Source organism: Kogia breviceps, chromosome 19, assembly GCF_026419965.1.
Source record: "Kogia breviceps isolate mKogBre1 chromosome 19, mKogBre1 haplotype 1, whole genome shotgun sequence".
Classification (NCBI taxonomy): Eukaryota; Metazoa; Chordata; class Mammalia; order Artiodactyla; family Physeteridae; genus Kogia; species Kogia breviceps.
The window spans coordinates 21481503-21499469 of NC_081328.1; the positions used below are offsets into that span (position 1 = coordinate 21481503).

The 17967-nt window shown below is 40.8% G+C and overlaps 1 protein-coding gene across 2 annotated transcripts in view; it reads right to left on the reverse strand.

Moving 5' to 3' along the window:
- Positions 1-16191, reverse strand: part of USP32 (ubiquitin specific peptidase 32) — a 193569-nt gene extending 177378 nt beyond the window's left edge. The window contains exon 1 of one of the 2 annotated variants that reach the window (XM_059047551.2): positions 15940-16191. In XM_059047551.2, the coding sequence (XP_058903534.1) occupies positions 15940-15997 (58 nt within the window). In that variant the 5' untranslated portion in view covers positions 15998-16191. The remainder of the gene's footprint in view (positions 1-15939) is intronic. The other variant, XM_059047552.2, reaches the window with a different exon arrangement.
- Between the last annotated feature and the right edge of the window lie 1776 nt (positions 16192-17967).

Consider the following 17967-nt stretch of genomic DNA (forward strand, 5'->3'; position numbering starts at 1 on the left):
TGGCTGCTCTCTTCCTCTTTTTTTAATATATAGATATATATTTTTTTTCCTTTTTCTCTTTCTGTGAGTGTGTATGTGTATGCTTCTTTGTGTGATTCTGTCTGTATAGCTTTGCCTTTTTTTTTAGTATAGTTTTAGCGCTTGTTACCACTGGTGGATTTGTTTTTTGGTTTGGTTGCTCTCGTCTATCTTTCTTTCTTTTTTCTTTTTTTTTACTTACTTTTTAATTTTTAATAATTATTTTTTATTTTAATTATTTTATTTATTTTTTCTTTCTTTCTTTTTTTCTCCCTTTTCTTCTCAGCCGTGTGGCTGACAGGGTCTTGTTGCTCCGCCCAGGTGTCAGGCCTGTGCCTCTGAGGTGGGAGAACCGAGTTCAGGACATTGGTCCATCAGAGACTTCCTGGCTCCACATAATACCAAATGGCAAAAACTCTCCGAGAGATCTCCATCTCAATGCTAAGACCCAGCTCCACTCAACGACCAGCAAGCTACAGTGCTGGACACCCTATATGAAACAACTAGCAAGACGGGAACACAACCCCACCCATTAGCAGAGAGGCTGCCTAAAATTATAATAAGGTCACAGACACCCCAAAACACACTACAGGACACAGTCCTGCCCACCAGAAAGACAAGATCCAGACTCACCCACCAGAACACAGGCACTAGTCCTCTCCACTAGGATGCCTACACAACCCTCTGAACCAACCTTAGCCACTGGGGTCAGACACCAAAAACAACGGGAACTATGAACCTATGAACTATGAACAACTATGAACTATGAACAGGCTGCGAAAAGGAGACCCTAAACACAGTCAGTGAAGCAAAATGAGAAGACAGAGAAACACACAGCAGATGAAGGAGCAAGGTAAAAAACCCACCAGGCCAAACAAATGAAGAGGAAATAGGCAGTCTACCTGAAAAAGAATTCAGAATAATGATAGTAAAGATTATCCAAAATCTTGGAAATAGAAACGAGAAAACACAAGAAATGTTTAACAGGACCTAGAAGAAATAAAGAGAAAACAATGATCAAAAACACAATAAATGAAATTAAAATTCTCTAGAAGGAATCAATAGCAGAATAACTGAGGCAGAAGAATGGATAAGTGACCTGGAAGATAAAATACTGGATATAACTACAGCAGAACAGAATAAAGAAAAAAGAATGAAAAGAATTGAGGACAGTCTCAGAGACGTCTGAGACAACATTAAACACACCAACATTCGAATTATATGGGTCCCAGAAGAAGAAGAGAAAAAGAAAGGGACTGAAAAAATATTTGAAGAGATTATTGTTGAAAACTTCCCTAATATGGGAAAGGAAATAGTCAATCAAGTCCAGGAAGCACAGAAAGTCCCATACAGGATAAATCCAAGGAGAAACATGCCAAGACAAATATTAATCAAACTATCAAACTTAAATACAAAGAAAAAACATTAAAAGCAGCAAGGGAAAAACAACAAATAACATACAAAGATATCCCCATAAGGTTAACAGCTGATCTTTCAGCAGAAACTCTGCAAGCCACAAGGGAGTGGCAGGACATATTTAAAGTGATGAAGGAGAAAAACCTACAACCAAGATTACTCTACCCAGCAAGGAAATCACTCAAATTCACTGGAGAAATTAAAACCTTCACAGACAAGCAAAAGCTAAGAGAGGGCTTCCCTGGTGGCGCAGTGGTTGAGAGTCCGCCTGCCAATGCAGGGGACACGGGTTCGTGCCCCAGTCCGGGAAGATCCCACATGCTGCGGAGTGGCTGGGCCCGTGAGCCATGGCCGCTGAGCCTGCGCATCCGGAGCCTGTGCTCCGCAGCGGGAGAGACCACAACAGTGAGAGGCCCGCATACCGCAAAAAAAAAAAAAAAAAAAAAAAAAAAAGCTAAGAGAATTCAGCACCACCAAAGCAGCTTTACAACAAATGCTAAAGGAATTTCTCTAGGAGGGAAACACAAGAGAAGGAAAAGATCTGCAGTAACAAACCCAAAACAATTAAGAAAATGGTAATAGGAACATACATATTGATAATTACCCTAAATATAAATGGATTAAATGATCCAACCGAAAGACATAGACTGGCTGAATGGATACAAAAACAAGACCCATATATATGCTGTCTACAAGAGACCCACTTCAACCTAGGGACACATACAGACTGAAAGTGAGGGGATGGAAAGAGATATTCCATGCAAATGGAAATCAAAAGAAAGCTGGAGTAGCAATTCTCATATCACACAAAAGAGACTTTAAAATAAAGACTATTAAAAGAGACAAAGAAGGACACTACATAATGATCGAGGGATCAATCCAAGAAGAAGATACAACAATTGTAAATATTTATGCACCCAACATAGGAGCACCTCAATACATAAGGCAAGTGCTAACAGCCATAAAAGGGGAAATCGACAGTACAGTAGGGGACTTTAACACCCCACTTTCACCAATGGACAGGTCTCCAAAATGAAAATAAATAAGGAAACACAAGCTTTAAATGATACGTTAAACAAGATGGACTTAATTGATATTTATAGGACATTCCAGCCAAAAAAAACAGAACACACTTTCTTCTCAAGTGCTCATGGAACATTCTCCAGGACCGATCATATCTTGAGTCACAAATCAAGCCTTGGTAAATTTAAGAAAATTGAAATCATATCAAGTATCTTTTGCGACCATAACACTATGAGACTATATATCAATTACAGGAAAAAATCTGTAAAAAATACAAACACATGGAGGCTAAACAATACACTCCTAAATAACCAAAACATCACTGAAGAAATCAAAGAGGAAATCAAAATATACCTAGACACAAATGACATGATGAAACAAATGAAACATGATGACCCAAAACCTATGGGATACAGCAAAAGCAGTTCTAAGAGGGAAGTTTATAGCAATATAATCCTACCTCAAGAAACAAGAAACATCTCAAATAAAAAACCTAACCTTACACCAAAAGCAATTAGAGAAAGAAGAACAAAAAACCCCAAAAGTTAGCAGAAGGAAAGAAATCATAAAGATCAGATCAGAAATAAATGAAAAAGAAATGAGGAAACAATAGCAAAGATCGAAAAAACTAAAAGCCGGTTCTTTGAGAAGATAAACAAAAATTGATAAACCATTAGCCAGACTCAACAAGAAAAAAAGGAAGAAGACTCAAATCAATAGAATTAGAAATGAAAAAGGAGAAGTAACAACTAACAATGCAGAAATACAAAGGATCATGAGAGATTACTACAAGCAACTCTATGCCAATAAAATGGACAACCTGGAAGAAATGTACAAATTCTTAGAAAAGCACAACCTTCCAAGACTGAATCAGGAAGAAACAGAAAATATGAACAGAACAATCACAAGTAATGAAATAGAAACTGTGATTAAAAATCTTTCAACAAACAAAAGTCCAGGACCAGATGGCTTCACAGGTGAATTCTATCAAACATTTAGACACGAGCTAACCTCTATCCTTCTCAAACTCTTCCAAAATATAGCAGAGGGAGGAACACTCCCAAACTCATTGTACGAGGCCACTGTCACCCAGTTACCAAAACCAGACAAACATGTCACAAAGAAAGAAAACTACAGGCCAATATCACTGATGAACATAGACGCAAAAATCCTCTACAAAATACTAGCAAACAGAACCCAACAGCACATTAAAAGGATCATACACCATGATCAAGGGGGTTTATCCCAGGAATGCAAGGATTCTTCAATATACGCAAATCAATCAATGTGATAAACCATATTAACAAACTGAAGGAGAAAAACCATATGATCATCTCAATAGATGCAGAAAAAGTTGTTGACAAAATTCAACACCCATTTATGATAAAAACTCTCCAGAAAGTGGGCACAGAGGGAATGTACCTCAACATAATAAAGGCCATATATGACAAACCCACAGCCAACATCATGCTCAATGGTGAAAAACTGAAACCACTTCCACTAAGATCAGGAACAAGACAAGGTTGCCCACTCTCACCACTATACTTCAACATAGTTTTGGAAGTTTTAGCCACAGCAATCAGAGAAGAAAAAGAAATAAAAGGAATCCAAATCAGAAAAGAAGAAGTAAAGCTGTCACTGTTTGCAGATGACATGATACTATACATAAAGAATCCTAAAGATGCTACCAGAAAACTACTACAGCTAATCAATGAATTGGGTAAAGTAGCAGGATGAAAAATTAATGCACAGAAATCTCTTGCATTGCTATACACTAATGCTTTAAAATCTGAAAGAGAAATTAAGGAAACACTCCCATTTACCACTGCAACAAAAAGAATAAAATACCTAGGAATAAACCTACCTAAGGAGACAAAAGACCTGTATGCAGAAAACTATAAGACACTGATGAAAGAAATTAAAGATGATACAAATAGATGGAGAGATATACCATGTTCTTAGATTGGAAGAATCAACATTGTGAAAATGACTCTACTACCCAAAGCAATCTACAGATTCAATGCAATCCCTATCAAACTACCAATGGCATTTATTACAGAACTACAACAAAAGATTTCAATTTGTATGGAAACACAAAAGACCCCGAATAGCCAAAGCAATCTTGAGAAAGAAAAACAGAGCTGGAGGAAGCAGGCTCCTGGACTTCTGACTATACTACAAAGCTACAATAATCAAGACAGTATGGTACTGGAACAAAATCAGAAATATAGATCAATGGAACAGGATAGAAAGCCCAGAGATAAACCACGCACATATGGCCACCTTATTTTTGATAAAGGAGGAAAGAATATACAATGGAGAAAAGACAGCCTCTTCAATAAGCAGTGCTGGGAAACCTGGACAGCTACATGTAAAAGAATGAAATGAGAACACTCCCTAACAACATACACAAAAATAAACTCAAAATAGATTAAAGATCTAAATGTTAGGCCAGACACTATAAATCTCTTAGAGAAAAACATAGGCAGAATACTCTATGACATAAATCACAGACAGATCCTTTTTGACCCACCTCTTAGAGAAACGGAAATAAAAACAAAAATAAACAAGGAAACCATAAACAAGACAAAAGACAACCCTCAGAATGGGAGAAATATTTGCAAATGAAGCAACTGACAAAGGATTAATCTCCAAAATATACAAGCAACTCATGCAGCTCAATATCAAAAAAACAAACAAGCCAATCCAAAAATGGGCAGAAGACCTAAATAGACATTTCTCCAAAGAAGATAGACAGATTGCCAACAAACACATGAAAGAATGCTCAACATCATTAATCACTAGAGAAATACAAATCAAAACTACAATGAGATATCATCTCACACTGGTCAGAATGGCCATCATCAAAAAATCTAGAAACAATAAATGCTGGAGAGGGTGTGGAAAAAAGGGAACCCTCTTGCACGGCTGGTGGGAATGTAAATTGATACAGCCACTATGGAGAACAGTATGGAATTGTAAAAATACAATTTACCACATTATTACTATGAGCTTTATTCTGTGAGCTTTCTCCTTTATTCAAAAGGCACTAAGTTGTCCCATTCATTCAGTCAACATTTTAATAAGCCCTACCAGGCACCTTCTAGACCCCAGAATTCTCATTCTGAAGGATTTCAGAACTCAACATAAAGTAGAGGAGACAGCCAATTAAAACAGCAGCTAGAATGCAGCGGGATAACTACTACAATAAAAGTATATTACAGCAGGAGAGAAAGTAGGAGCAATATCAGGGAAGACTTCTAAAAGGAATTGATGCCTGGGTTTAGTTTTGATGGATGAGGATCTAGTAAGACAGATAGTTCAGGGAGAAAGATGCATGTAAATTCATTGATGAGCATGTACTTCATGCCAGCCTCTATGTCAGCTTCTAGAAATAAAATAATAAATTGACGCTAATTCAAGATACTAGTAATCATCTCAAAAATTTACTTCATAGAGAAAAGGCTTAAAATTTGGTCTTAAAAATGAGTTCACACTGAATTTTTTTTAATGAGTTCACTGTGCACAAAAAAAGTAAATATTGCATGATTCTATTCATACAAGAGTCAAAAATAAGCAAAACTAATCTACAGTGATAGAAGTCAAAACAATGGTTACCTCTGAAGGGCAGTATCAACTGGGAGAGGTTAGGAGGGAACCTACTGGGACGGTGGGAATGTTCTTTACTTTGGTTTTGCATGGTGGTTACTTGGGTACATATCTAAAATTTCATCAAGCTGTACAGTGAGATCCTGTTGTATGTAAGTAATGAAGGGGGGCATTCCCAGATCTAGGAAGCAGCATTTTCAGAGACACAGAATATTCAAACAAGGACCAAATCACAGAAACTACCAGGGCTTGCCATGCTAAAAAGACTGACTGCAAACCATGTGTACCTTCCACTGAAAGGCACTTGAGTAAAATGACCAGATGTACATTTCAGAAAGACTATTCCAGATGTATAATGGATTGGAGGGGTACGAGACTAATGGTCCAGGGGACAGATGAAGCCCTTTTCTAAGGCAATGACTTTAAAGGTGGAGAAGAAACAGAAGATAATAAGAAGTTAGCACCAAAAGGACACTGACTGATTAAATGTGAACAGAGGAAAGAAAGAGTCTCAACTGATGAGTAGGTTTCTGGATTGGGCCCGAAGCTGCATTTTGTTTTCGACTCTACTGAAATAATATAAGAAACATGCTCCACTCAAAATGGAACATTTTTCTATGACATGTTATTCACTGCCAAGTGTTCATTCAGTTGATGTCCTATTTTCCTTTATTATTTAAATATATTTGCTTGGGACTTCTATGGTGGCTCAATGGTTAGAAATCTGCCTGCCAATGCAGGCGACACGGGTTCGAGCACTGGTCCTGGAAGATCCCACATACCGCGAAGCAACTAAGCCTGTGCACCACAACTACTGAGCCTGCGCTCTGGAGCCCAAGAGCCACAACTACTGAGGTCCATGCACCTAGAGCCCGTGCTCTGCAACGGGAGAGGCCAGCGCAATGAGAAGCCCGCGTACTAGCCCCCACTTGCCACAACTAGAGAGGGCCCACACACAGCAAAGAAGACCCAACACAGCCATAAATAAAAATTTTTTTAAATAAATATATTTGCTTGGCAATCATCTGTCAACTTCAATTTGAATCTCTATGGTACCAGCGATGTGACAATATAAAATGTTTTCACCATTAGGTAATTGCTCCTTATTACACCTCTAAGCCTACAAAGAATAAGCAATTTGTCCTTCCATAATCAGCTGCAAAGAGGTACTCTCAAGTCAGCATCTCTGACAAAATGAATAACTTCTGATCTATAAAATTCTATACAGTGAAAGATTTCATTTATAGATGCTTACATAAACTAAAGAATCTCTAAACCAAATTTATTAATCAAACAACTGTTCCAAACCCACCACAGCTTCCTACCACAGCTATTCACCAATAGATTCCAAAACCAACTTTAAAGCAGAGCTGACAATGATATAATAACATGCCTAATACAACTAACCATCTTTTAAAAGCAAAAGATGCATTTAAATACATATATACTATAGATAAGAAAACATGAGTTTTAAGCCTCTGGGCACACACACATGAGCACACACACATATCCAAACCAATTTTCCTCTAAAAATTCAATCTGGTTTTTAGAAAAGATTGCTTTGATATGCAATTCACTCATTCAACAAATATGTATTGATTAGCTAATGTATGACAGGCACTGTACAAGTGCTAGGGATACAGCAGTGAGTAAGACACGTCCCCACCCTCATGGAGTTTTATACCCTAGTGTTAACTGATCATGAAAACTGTATTCTGGGGCAATGTCTTCCTCCTACCCCAGTCTCTAAGTGAACACTGCAGTGAATCTGTCCTGAGCCTTAAATTAAGATCCACATGACTGAAGATTAAGTATAAGGATTATTAAAAAGGAACTTCAAAATAATTAGTTGGTAAAAACACAGAAGGCCTCTCGGAAATTAAAAAGTAGAGATATAAGAATTATTTTTTAAAAAACACTAGACTGGGGACTTCCCTGGTGGTCCAGTGGTTAAGACACTGTGCTTCCACTGCAAGGGGCACAGGTTTGATCCCCGTCCACTGCCTGGCAGGCGGGATCAATCCCTGGTCAGGGAACCAAGATCCCACAAGCTGTGCAGTGACACCATTTGGTGTCCCACCAAAATGGAAGAGTAAATCAAAAAAGAGGAAACGAAGAATACAGACAACAGGATCCAGCACAGGATAGCAAAGGAAATCCCCAGAATAATGGTGAGGAAGATCCCAGGATGGCAGCTATGCTTTAAGCACAAAGGCAAAAGGTACAGATTGGAGTAGGCAAGAAAGTTCCAGGAAAAGTTTTTTCTAATACAGTGAACTGAGTGAACACCTGATATATATTAACATATGGAGTAGGGACTTCCCTGGTGGCGCAGTGGTTGAGAATCCACCTGCCAATGCAGGCGACACAGTTTCGATCCCTGGTCTGGGAAGATCCCACATGCCGCAGAGCAACTAAGCCCATGCACCACAAATACTGAAGCCCACGCTCCTAGAGCCTGTGCTCCGCAACAAGAGAAGCCACTGCAGTGAGAAGGCTGCGGACGGCAACTAGAGAAAGCCCGCATGCAGCAACAAAGACCCAACACAGCCAAAAATAAATAAATAAATAAATTTTTTTAAAAAACAAAACATATGGAGTAGATTTAACATTTGTTGGTAACTTTGGTGGTTTAATTATAGTAAATAGAAACCTAAGCAAATAATATAAAAAGCAATTATTAAAGGAAATATTTAAGAGGAAATCAAGTATACAGGAAAGGAAAAGTAATCCTAGTATATTAAATAGCTTGGCTGTGAACAGCATTTACAAAGGCCTAATTTTGTAAATAGCGAACAATGATCCCTAACCAAAATTAAAATATGCATATACTAAGATAAGGAAATGGGAGGATAAGAGCATGTGTGTCCTTTGAGAACTGGTAGCAGTACAGAAAAAGAGCCAAGTCCTCATCTTTAATAGTGGGAACAAAATAAATACTCCTTAAATGGAAAAAGAAAGTAGCAATACAACCATATAATTTCAAGACATAAAGACCAAATTAGGGCTTCCCTGGTGGCGCAGTGGTTGAGAGTCCGCCTGCCGATGCAGGGGACACGGGTTCGTGCCCTGGTCCAGGAGGATCTCACATGCCGCAGAGCGGCTGGGCCCATGAGCCATGGCCTCTGAGCCTGCACATCCGGAGCCTGTGCTCCGCAACGGGACAGGCCACAACAGTGAGAGTCCCACGTACCCCCCCACACACACACACAAAAAAAAGGCCAAGCTGAGGCAACCAGAGTTAGGATTTCAGGTAAGAAGAATGAGCCAGACATGTGAACATTTGTAAACAGCCTTTCCAGACTAAGAGGAAAACAGCCTGAGAAGAAAGGAATGACAGGATCTGATTTGAATTTTAAGATTACACTGGCCACTGTGTGAAACTGGGAAACCACTGCATGGTATCTTAGCAAGAGATGATGGCATCTGGGACTAGAGTAGTGGCAGTGAAGATGAGAAGTCAACAGACTGGACTGGATACCAAACTACATGACTAGGCAACAGACTCAAACTGGGGATAAGAGGTTAGGTCAGATGGTGAAAGAGAGGCACTAAGGATGTCTATAGATTTTTGGCTTTACCCACTCTGTTGGAATAGTGGTGCCATTTACTGTCACAGGAAAGACTAGGAGAGGCCTACCTTGTTAGAAGGGCCTTTTCACAATGCAATCTCTCTAGACTCTTTTACAAGTCATTAGGAAAGGCAAGACACCACAGCAAACCTTGAAAGTTTTTTCTGCAAGGGGTAAGATGCTAAGACATTCTAACTTTACAGAAATGAAAGAGGAGAACTTCCTCTGTAAACCTCGTTTTAGCATAGATTTGCTCTTAATGCAGTCCAGTATGGAGGACTCCAACAACCATCAATTTTCCTGAACCTTGTTCACAAGATAGTGATGAACTTGGGATTCCTCTAAAGTAAAAAGAGCCTTATGTTAAAAAATCGCTAATGAAAAGGGGTGACAAGGGAAAGCCTTCATCTTTGAATAGACAGGTCTCCTAACAGACAGGTCTCTGACTATAACAGTAAATACCATAAAGCTAGTTTTATCAGGCTTTGGGGTGAGTAATTAACTATCCACCTCTGACCTCCAAGAGCTCTTTATTATTAGAAGAAAGGAAAGAGGCTGAGTGGGTGGCTCAATTTAAACACAAATATCATGAAGCCCAAAAGGTAAAAGCAGAAGCATAAACAAGCCCTGAAAAGAGAAGCCATGCTTTCTGGAAACAGTATGGAAAGAACTGTCATCAACAAGGACCTACTGTATAGCACAGGGAACTCTACTCAATATTCTGTAATAACCTTAATGGGAAAAGAATCTGAAAAAGAACAGATATATGTATATGTATAACTGAATCACTTTGCCGTACACCTGAAAGTAACACATTGTAAATCAACTATACTCCAATATAAAATAAAAATTTTTTAATATATATTTTTTAAGTTTAAAGATATTTTTTAAAAAAACAACTGTCAGGGCTTCCCTGGTGGCGCAGTGGTTGAGAATCCGCCTGCCGATGCAGGGGACGTGGGTTCGTGCCCCGGTCCGGGAAGATCCCACATGCCGCGCAGCGGCTGGGCCCATGAGCCATGGCCGCTGAGCCTGCACGTCCGGAGCCTCCGCAACGGGAGAGGCCACAACAGTGAGAGGCCCGTGTACCACCAAAAAAAAAAAAAAAAAAACAACTGTCAGTCCCATCTCAGCCTTCTCAGTACTACTGTCAAACAACCAACCTTTAATTTATAAATAAAAACCTCTTCACCTCTGCAGCTGTTTAACATTGGAGCTTCTAAACTCTCAGCATTAATCTCTAGTGCTCCAAAAACAGATTTTCTATAGCCACAGCAACAATAATAATCACTTCCCTAACTATTCCTGGGACCTATCATAAAATCAAGTGCCAAACTTCTTCCCTGTCTCCTGAGAAAACACCTGGCTATTGGTTGGTCACCACATTCCCAAGTCTGAGTGACTTACACATCTTCTGGAAGGCAACCCTGAATGCTGTCACTGTGAAGTCTCACTAACCAAACACAAACAATGAACAACAAACAACAGCTGTCCAGTTTGGTAAATGGGGAGGCCATTAACCACCAAGTGATGTCACCTCATTCTGCTCATTCCCCCCATATCCAGGGTTCATTGGTATATTTATCTCCTCTTTGTCACTGACACTTCATATGGAGTGTCAAACTGGAGATTATGAAGAATAGAACCTTTGTAACTACTTAGGTGACTACATATAAGCAGACTAATTTTAAATTGCCCCGTTTTTCTCCTTTACATATAATAACAGCTGGTGAGGCATACTTGCAAAAGGCTTGACCCAAACCTACCATTCCACACTAATGCTAGAGCGTTCACTGGTAAATTTAGCAAATCTAGATGAAGGCACATTAGTGCTTTAATAAAAGAGAATAGTGCATCCCAGAAGGTACCAACTGTGAAATTCAATTTCCATTTATACAATGATATTTTATACTAAACCAGCTAACATCACATCATAGGTAGTATAATACTAATGAAATTTTAATATTAATACTACAAAACATGGAGAATAAAATCTTGGTTGGGGAGTCAATGTTTTAGAGAATATTAGGGTTGGTAGATAAGCAAAATGAAAAGTTCTGAAATCCTCAACTATTACATGCCTAATTATTCCACTAGAAAACACAACAACCTTTAAGTGACTAGGAAATTAAATTCTTTAATAAACAATTAATTGATCACATACTATGAAATGAGTACGGTGATAGGGCACTTCCAGATCACCAAATACTCCCACACACACTCCGCATTCCTACAACACTCCCTTCTATAGCACTGGAGCACTTAATATACTGCATGTTAATCATTTATAAATTAAATACATATATACTACATTTTGAAAATATTATGCCTATTACCAAAAAAACACAAAAGGGGCTTCCCTGGTGGTGCAGTGGTTGAGAATCTGCCTGCCAATGCAGGGGACACCCGTTCGAGCCCTGGTCTGGGAAGATCCCACATGCCATGGAGCAACTAAGCCCGTGAGCCACAACTACTGAGGCTGCCCGTCTGGAGCCTGTGCTCCGAAACGAGAGGCCGCCGACAGTGAGAGGCCCGCACACCGCGATGAAGAGTGGAAGAGTAGCCGTCGCACAGAAACAAAGACCCAACACACCCAAATATAAATAAATAAATAAATTTTTAAAAATAAAAACAAAATTTAAAAAAACACACAAAAGGGGCTTCCCTGGTGGCGCAGTGGTTGACAGTCCGCCTGCCGATGCAGGAGACACAGGTTCGTGCCCCGGTCTGGGAGGATCCCACGTGCCGCGGAGCGGCTAGGCCCATGAGCCATGGCCGCTGAGCCTGCGCGTCCGGAACCTGTGCTCCGCAACGGGAGAGGTCACGGCAGTGAGAGGCCCGCGTACCGCAAAAAAAAAAAAACAAAAAAAAAAAAACACACAAAAAGAATCTTAACATAGAAGTTCTAATATTTCATTCCCACTTGCCATGGACAGTCCTACACACACCTTACAATATATACTGTACACTTCGGTGGAGATCATCGACCCAGGCTATAGGAGAGGGGTCTTAGTCCTCTCTGTTTCTTCAGTGTCTAAGTCATAGACAGAACTCAGTAAAAATTTGCTGAACGTATGAGCAAAGACACACTTGAAAACGTGAATCCACAACATAACTTTTTGACATCAGCCAGCTGTTTAGTCTAATCCAAGTGCCAAATTCTACTTAAAGAAAGGGATTAGAAGAAATTTACCTACTGTATTTTATTACTACAATTTAAAAGCTAAGGATAATTTTAATTCAGCCAATTCTTAATTTTTTTAAAAAAGCCTTATAATTCTGTTTCCAGAATGATGCAAGGAAGGAAGTGAGTAGCAGGAAGAAAGAATTAAAGACCTGGAGAAGATTTTTTAAGGTTTCTTGAGAGTTCTGAAATGCTCTAAACTGCAATTCCTTTCATTCAACGTTTTTTTATTGCTATGTTCCAAACACTTAGAATACATTTTTAGGAATACACAGCCACAAACTTAAGATGCAATAAGGAAAAGAAGTAAAGAGATGAAGAACTTAGATGTTAAAATTCTCACTATCCATAAAGTAGATATTCTAAAGTACTTTAGAAAATACATGCAATTGAACCAGAGTCAAGCCTTCATGGGAAAGTTTGTGTTCTATTTAAGAAAGATAGATACAAGCCAAAAATAAAAGCTACCACTAATACATCTCCCTTAAAGAAAAAAAAAAAAGTTAAGGTATATTTTAAGGAAATTATTAATTTTTATTAAACTGATATACAGTGTAGCTAAAATAGTATGCAAAACCAATCTTTCTAATTTCTAGAGCTTCTGAAATGTAAATGAGAAGTCATTAGCCTGCCCTTTCAGTAGGAGTTATCTGTCACATAACACTCCATTTCCAAGGCCCCATTTTGCAAGATAAACTGCTTGTAACTCCATATTTGTAGGTGGCAATATGTACTTGGTATTTTTTAATACTATCTAATTGTGGTTAGGCATTATTTAGTGCTCAGTACTTTTAAGTAAAGCCAAGCAAGTAGGTATTTCAGTAGTTTATCAAGCTTGCTTTTTACTTGTACAATGATTCACATAACACACACTATGTATTTGTCCAATCCTTTCCCCCTTCCCATTCATCTTATACAATCAAGCAGCTAAGACTAAGGATGGAAGATTCAGTACCTATTTACATTATTCACATGCCCCAAGTTCTCAAACTATTTTCTAGCTCTATCAAAAGCTTTATAAATACCTTCTATAACCTTACTAAAAAAAATTCTGTATCAAAATCTGACATTTACTAGCATAAACAGTATCATATTCAAAAGAACTACCCATTTTATAAAAGAAAAAGCTGCTGGTTTACATTTAGAAATGCTATGTTATCAACTTGCTTCTTCTTTCTTGCCTTAATTTTCCTCTGCAGCAAAAATGATAAAACATAGATTCATTCAAACAACAGTTAAATAAGGTTTTAACAAATCTACCTCTTCAAATATATGATTTAAAATTCAACAAGCAAACACTTCCTAACAAATTGAACAAATACCTTCGGTCAAATCACTTAAAAATACACCAACAATTAATTTCCTTTATATTTACAAAGGTAGAATCTTAGTTTTATATGAAAGTAGGCAGGCTAGAGTTGGATAAAAGTTTAATTTCAGAATTCCTTAATGTCAGCTAAAACACACTCAAACTTAAGAAACTAAACACTTCTAAACCGTGAAGCTGAAATCAGTTTGACTGATGTCCTCTTTCATGTCATGTAAGCCATTGCCTAATTGAGGCCAGACCTGTCAGGCTCAACAGCATCCCAGAAATGACTAGCCTTCTAGAGCTGGAAACATATCAAGAATTTGGAATATTTCTCATACTGAAGAAAGGAAAAAAGTTCAAGTGAGATTGTCCCTAAGAACAATCAGTATACTGTTCCACAGGGTAAAAAAAAAAAAAAAAAAAAGACCTAAAAAGCATATTTTTGTTATTCTGGTCAGTCCACAAGAATATATCAAAATTCTTTATCTGTTTTCAGGTGATGGCCCACTGAACTTACCCCTTTCCTTCCTACACATGAACAAGAGTTCACTATCAAATTCTCATTTTGAATGCCTGTCTTGTAATCTAGATTTTTTATATCTTTAGCTACTAAAACCATCACCTGGAGCACGGCTGGTTTCTTGACTTAGAAACCTGTTACCAATAATGCCTAGCACCTAAGCTGCTTAACGTTTTTCACTTCTTACCAAGAAAATCCATTAAATGTCGAAAAGAAATAAATACAAGCAAGCAAGCAAGCAAGCGCGCAAACACACACACACACACACACACACACACACACACACACACATTGAAATCCCAGTCATGAAAAATTAAGTCACATTCCGGCCATAAACCGTGCAATAGACACTTCGAGTTTGCGTGTGCCTTAGTGATCATGGACAGCGGTATCAGAGTAAGTGATAGGGGGTTGGAGGTGGTTGACAACATACAGTGCATCAGAGCCAATAAGCAGCAGGCTAGGACTGACAGCAAGGCCGGTCTCTAAAGGGAGCTATAACACAATATCAGAATGCTGGATTTCCGAATGCCATTTTATGGGGAAGGAGGGGATGAGAACTGGGGATCAAGTGCAATGAAAGGCTCTGACCAACGTCTGAGGCGATGAAACCGAAGACAAGGTCTTCTGGCAACACCAGCTGTCCAGTCTCATCTCACCTCAAACACAACTCAATTTCAGGTCGTTCTTATCAAAGTCAGCTGCTCAAAGGGTGAGGGGGTGGCAGGCAGGGGATGGTGACAGCCCCCATGAGACTGCCAAAAGCCCTTGGAAAAGGCAGAGACACTACAATTGGAAGGGGCTTGAAGGGGCTTCTACTTCGCAAAAGGAGGGCTTTGCAGCCGCCTCCCCTCTCCCTTTCCAGCCGGGGTTGTTAGGTAGGAGGTTAGGATGTTGCTGGAGGGTTTATGAAGGAGTGATAGGAGAAAATGGCAGTAAAGGATGAGGGGGGCTGGAAGAGCTGGTGCCACCCAAGAAAAGGGGGGAGGAGGGACTTCCCTGGACACATCCAGGATAACAACGCCACCACAGAGCAAGGGCAGTGCCCTGCTAGCGCCTGACACCCCTCTCTCTGGGAAAGCTTCGCCCCCGTCCACACGATCCCAATCCTCAAACACTGCTCCCACCCGACCCTTCTCCCCCACGGTATCCCCATCGTGGCCTCCTTTCCCTTCCGCCTCAGGCCCCACGCCCTCAAGCTCCCCTCCCCTTCCCTGGTCACCCACCCTCAGGGCAGCCCGTCGCCGGCCTCCCCGGCAGCTCGCCCAGACCCCTCCCCCCTCACCTCTCCTCAGCGCCTCCTCGTAGCTGAGAAATCCGATCCGTGACTCCTTGGCGCCCATGCTCCCCTCATCCCCTCGGCCGGGGGTCGGAGCCCGATCTCGCCCCCACCCCCCTCTCGCCTTCTCCTCGGCGTCCCTGGTAGACGGTGTTGGCGTCCCCCGGCCTCCTCCTCCCCCCACACTAACAAGTGCGGCTTCTGCCCCGGCGGCTCCTCCCGGCCGCCGCCACCGCCTCCATGCCGAATCACGTGACCCGCTCCCACCCCGCCCCCTTCCCCTCCCTCTTACTCCGCCCTTCTCCTCTCTCCTCCCCTCCCTTCCCTTCCCTCCTCACGCCCTCTTCCCTCCCCCGCCTGCCCCGCCGAGGGTCACCTGACCCGAGGCCGAGGATTGTTCCGGGTAATGGCCGCCAGGGACCACCCACCCCGCCCCGCCCCACGCTCGCCGCGCACAGGGGCGTAGGGGCGGAGCCAGACCTCGCGCGTAACGCATCATCGCCACTTCCGGCCAATCCGAAGCCGTGAGGCCCAGGAGCCTCCGCCCGCCTGGGGGGCAGTGACTTCCGGGGCGATAGAGGTAGTCCTCCCGCCCACACGTTCTGGCGCTCGCTGGGCGGGGTCTGGCCTGGGCCCAGACGCATCTTGAAAGAGAAATGGAATCTTAGGGTGCCGGGGTCCTAGCGGCGCGATTCGTGAGAGAAAGGAGCGGGCAGACGGTGCATTCCTAACGTTAAGGACATTTTTGATTGGGAGGGAGCTGTGAAAGGAAAGGAGACTCTCAAGGATTTCATGTCACCAGAGAATTCTTTATCCTAGTGGGGCGATCCTTAAGGAAAGGGAATGTTGTGACAAAGTTGAGAAGATCTTCCTTTTCGCGTTACCCCGTCCACCATCCCAGATGACGCTAGATTTCCTTTCACTTAACGCTCAGCCAGCCGGCCCTGGGCGCACCTCCTGCTCTGAGCCTGCTTCGCGTACAGAGGCTTTGGAAGCTGTTAATGCAAAGGCTTAGCTTGCTGATCTGCAAGAGTTGCTCCCTGCCAGAAATGTGGGAGTTACAAGGCTGATAACAGCGTTTCTTACGCTTTTTTAAAATTATTGGTTTTTTTAAATTGTGGTAAGGTATAAGAGAATTGGCCGTGCTAACCATTTTTAAATATCTCAAGAGCAGAATTATACAGTACTTCCCTTTTTGTGACTGGCTTATTTCACTTAGCATAATGTCCTCAAGGTTTGTCCATGATGCAGCACAGTATCAGAATTTCCCAGGTTTACCGTATGACCCAGCAATTCCACTTGTGAAATTATACCCAAAATAATTGAAAACAGGGACAGGAACACATATTTATACATGTGTTGATAGAATATGATTCACAGTAACCAAAAGGTAGAAGCAGTTCGTCCATCGACAGATGAATAAATAAATACAGTATATGCGTACAATGGAATACATTCAGTTCCTTGCTTTTTTTAATTCAGTTTGCTTTCGTTAGTCTTCACCCTGAAAGCCACAGCATCAAATTTCTAGATAAGGAAACACAACCATTTATTTGAAAAATAAGCATTTGGATTAGATTAGACTCAAGGTGCTACTTAGGTAATTGAGGGGCAGCAAAAGGATTTTTAGTTCCTATAGCCAACACATTATAATACGTCCTGCTAGAGAGAGAAGGTAATAACTCTACTCATCTTTCCTGGCAGACTGGATCAGTGGCGTGCCATCAGTCACAGTGCTGCCCTTTCCAGTTCACTGTGAGGTAGTTAATCTTAAAGCCTCAGATTAGTTTCACTACTAAAAGGCCATGAATAAGGGGGTTGGGAATGTACTTCAAAGCCTTTAATTTCCGGGTGATTAGTTCGGCATAGGCATAAGTCTCCAGACAAAACAACTCAGTCATCTTCAGCCTGCAGTTAGATTATAGTAATTAATGGGAAGTGAAGCTTAAGAAAGGGCTCAGCTGTGGAGAAAAGACCCTCAAGAGTTTAACGGCAACATGCCTTGGCATTATTACTGTCCTAAATAATCAGTAC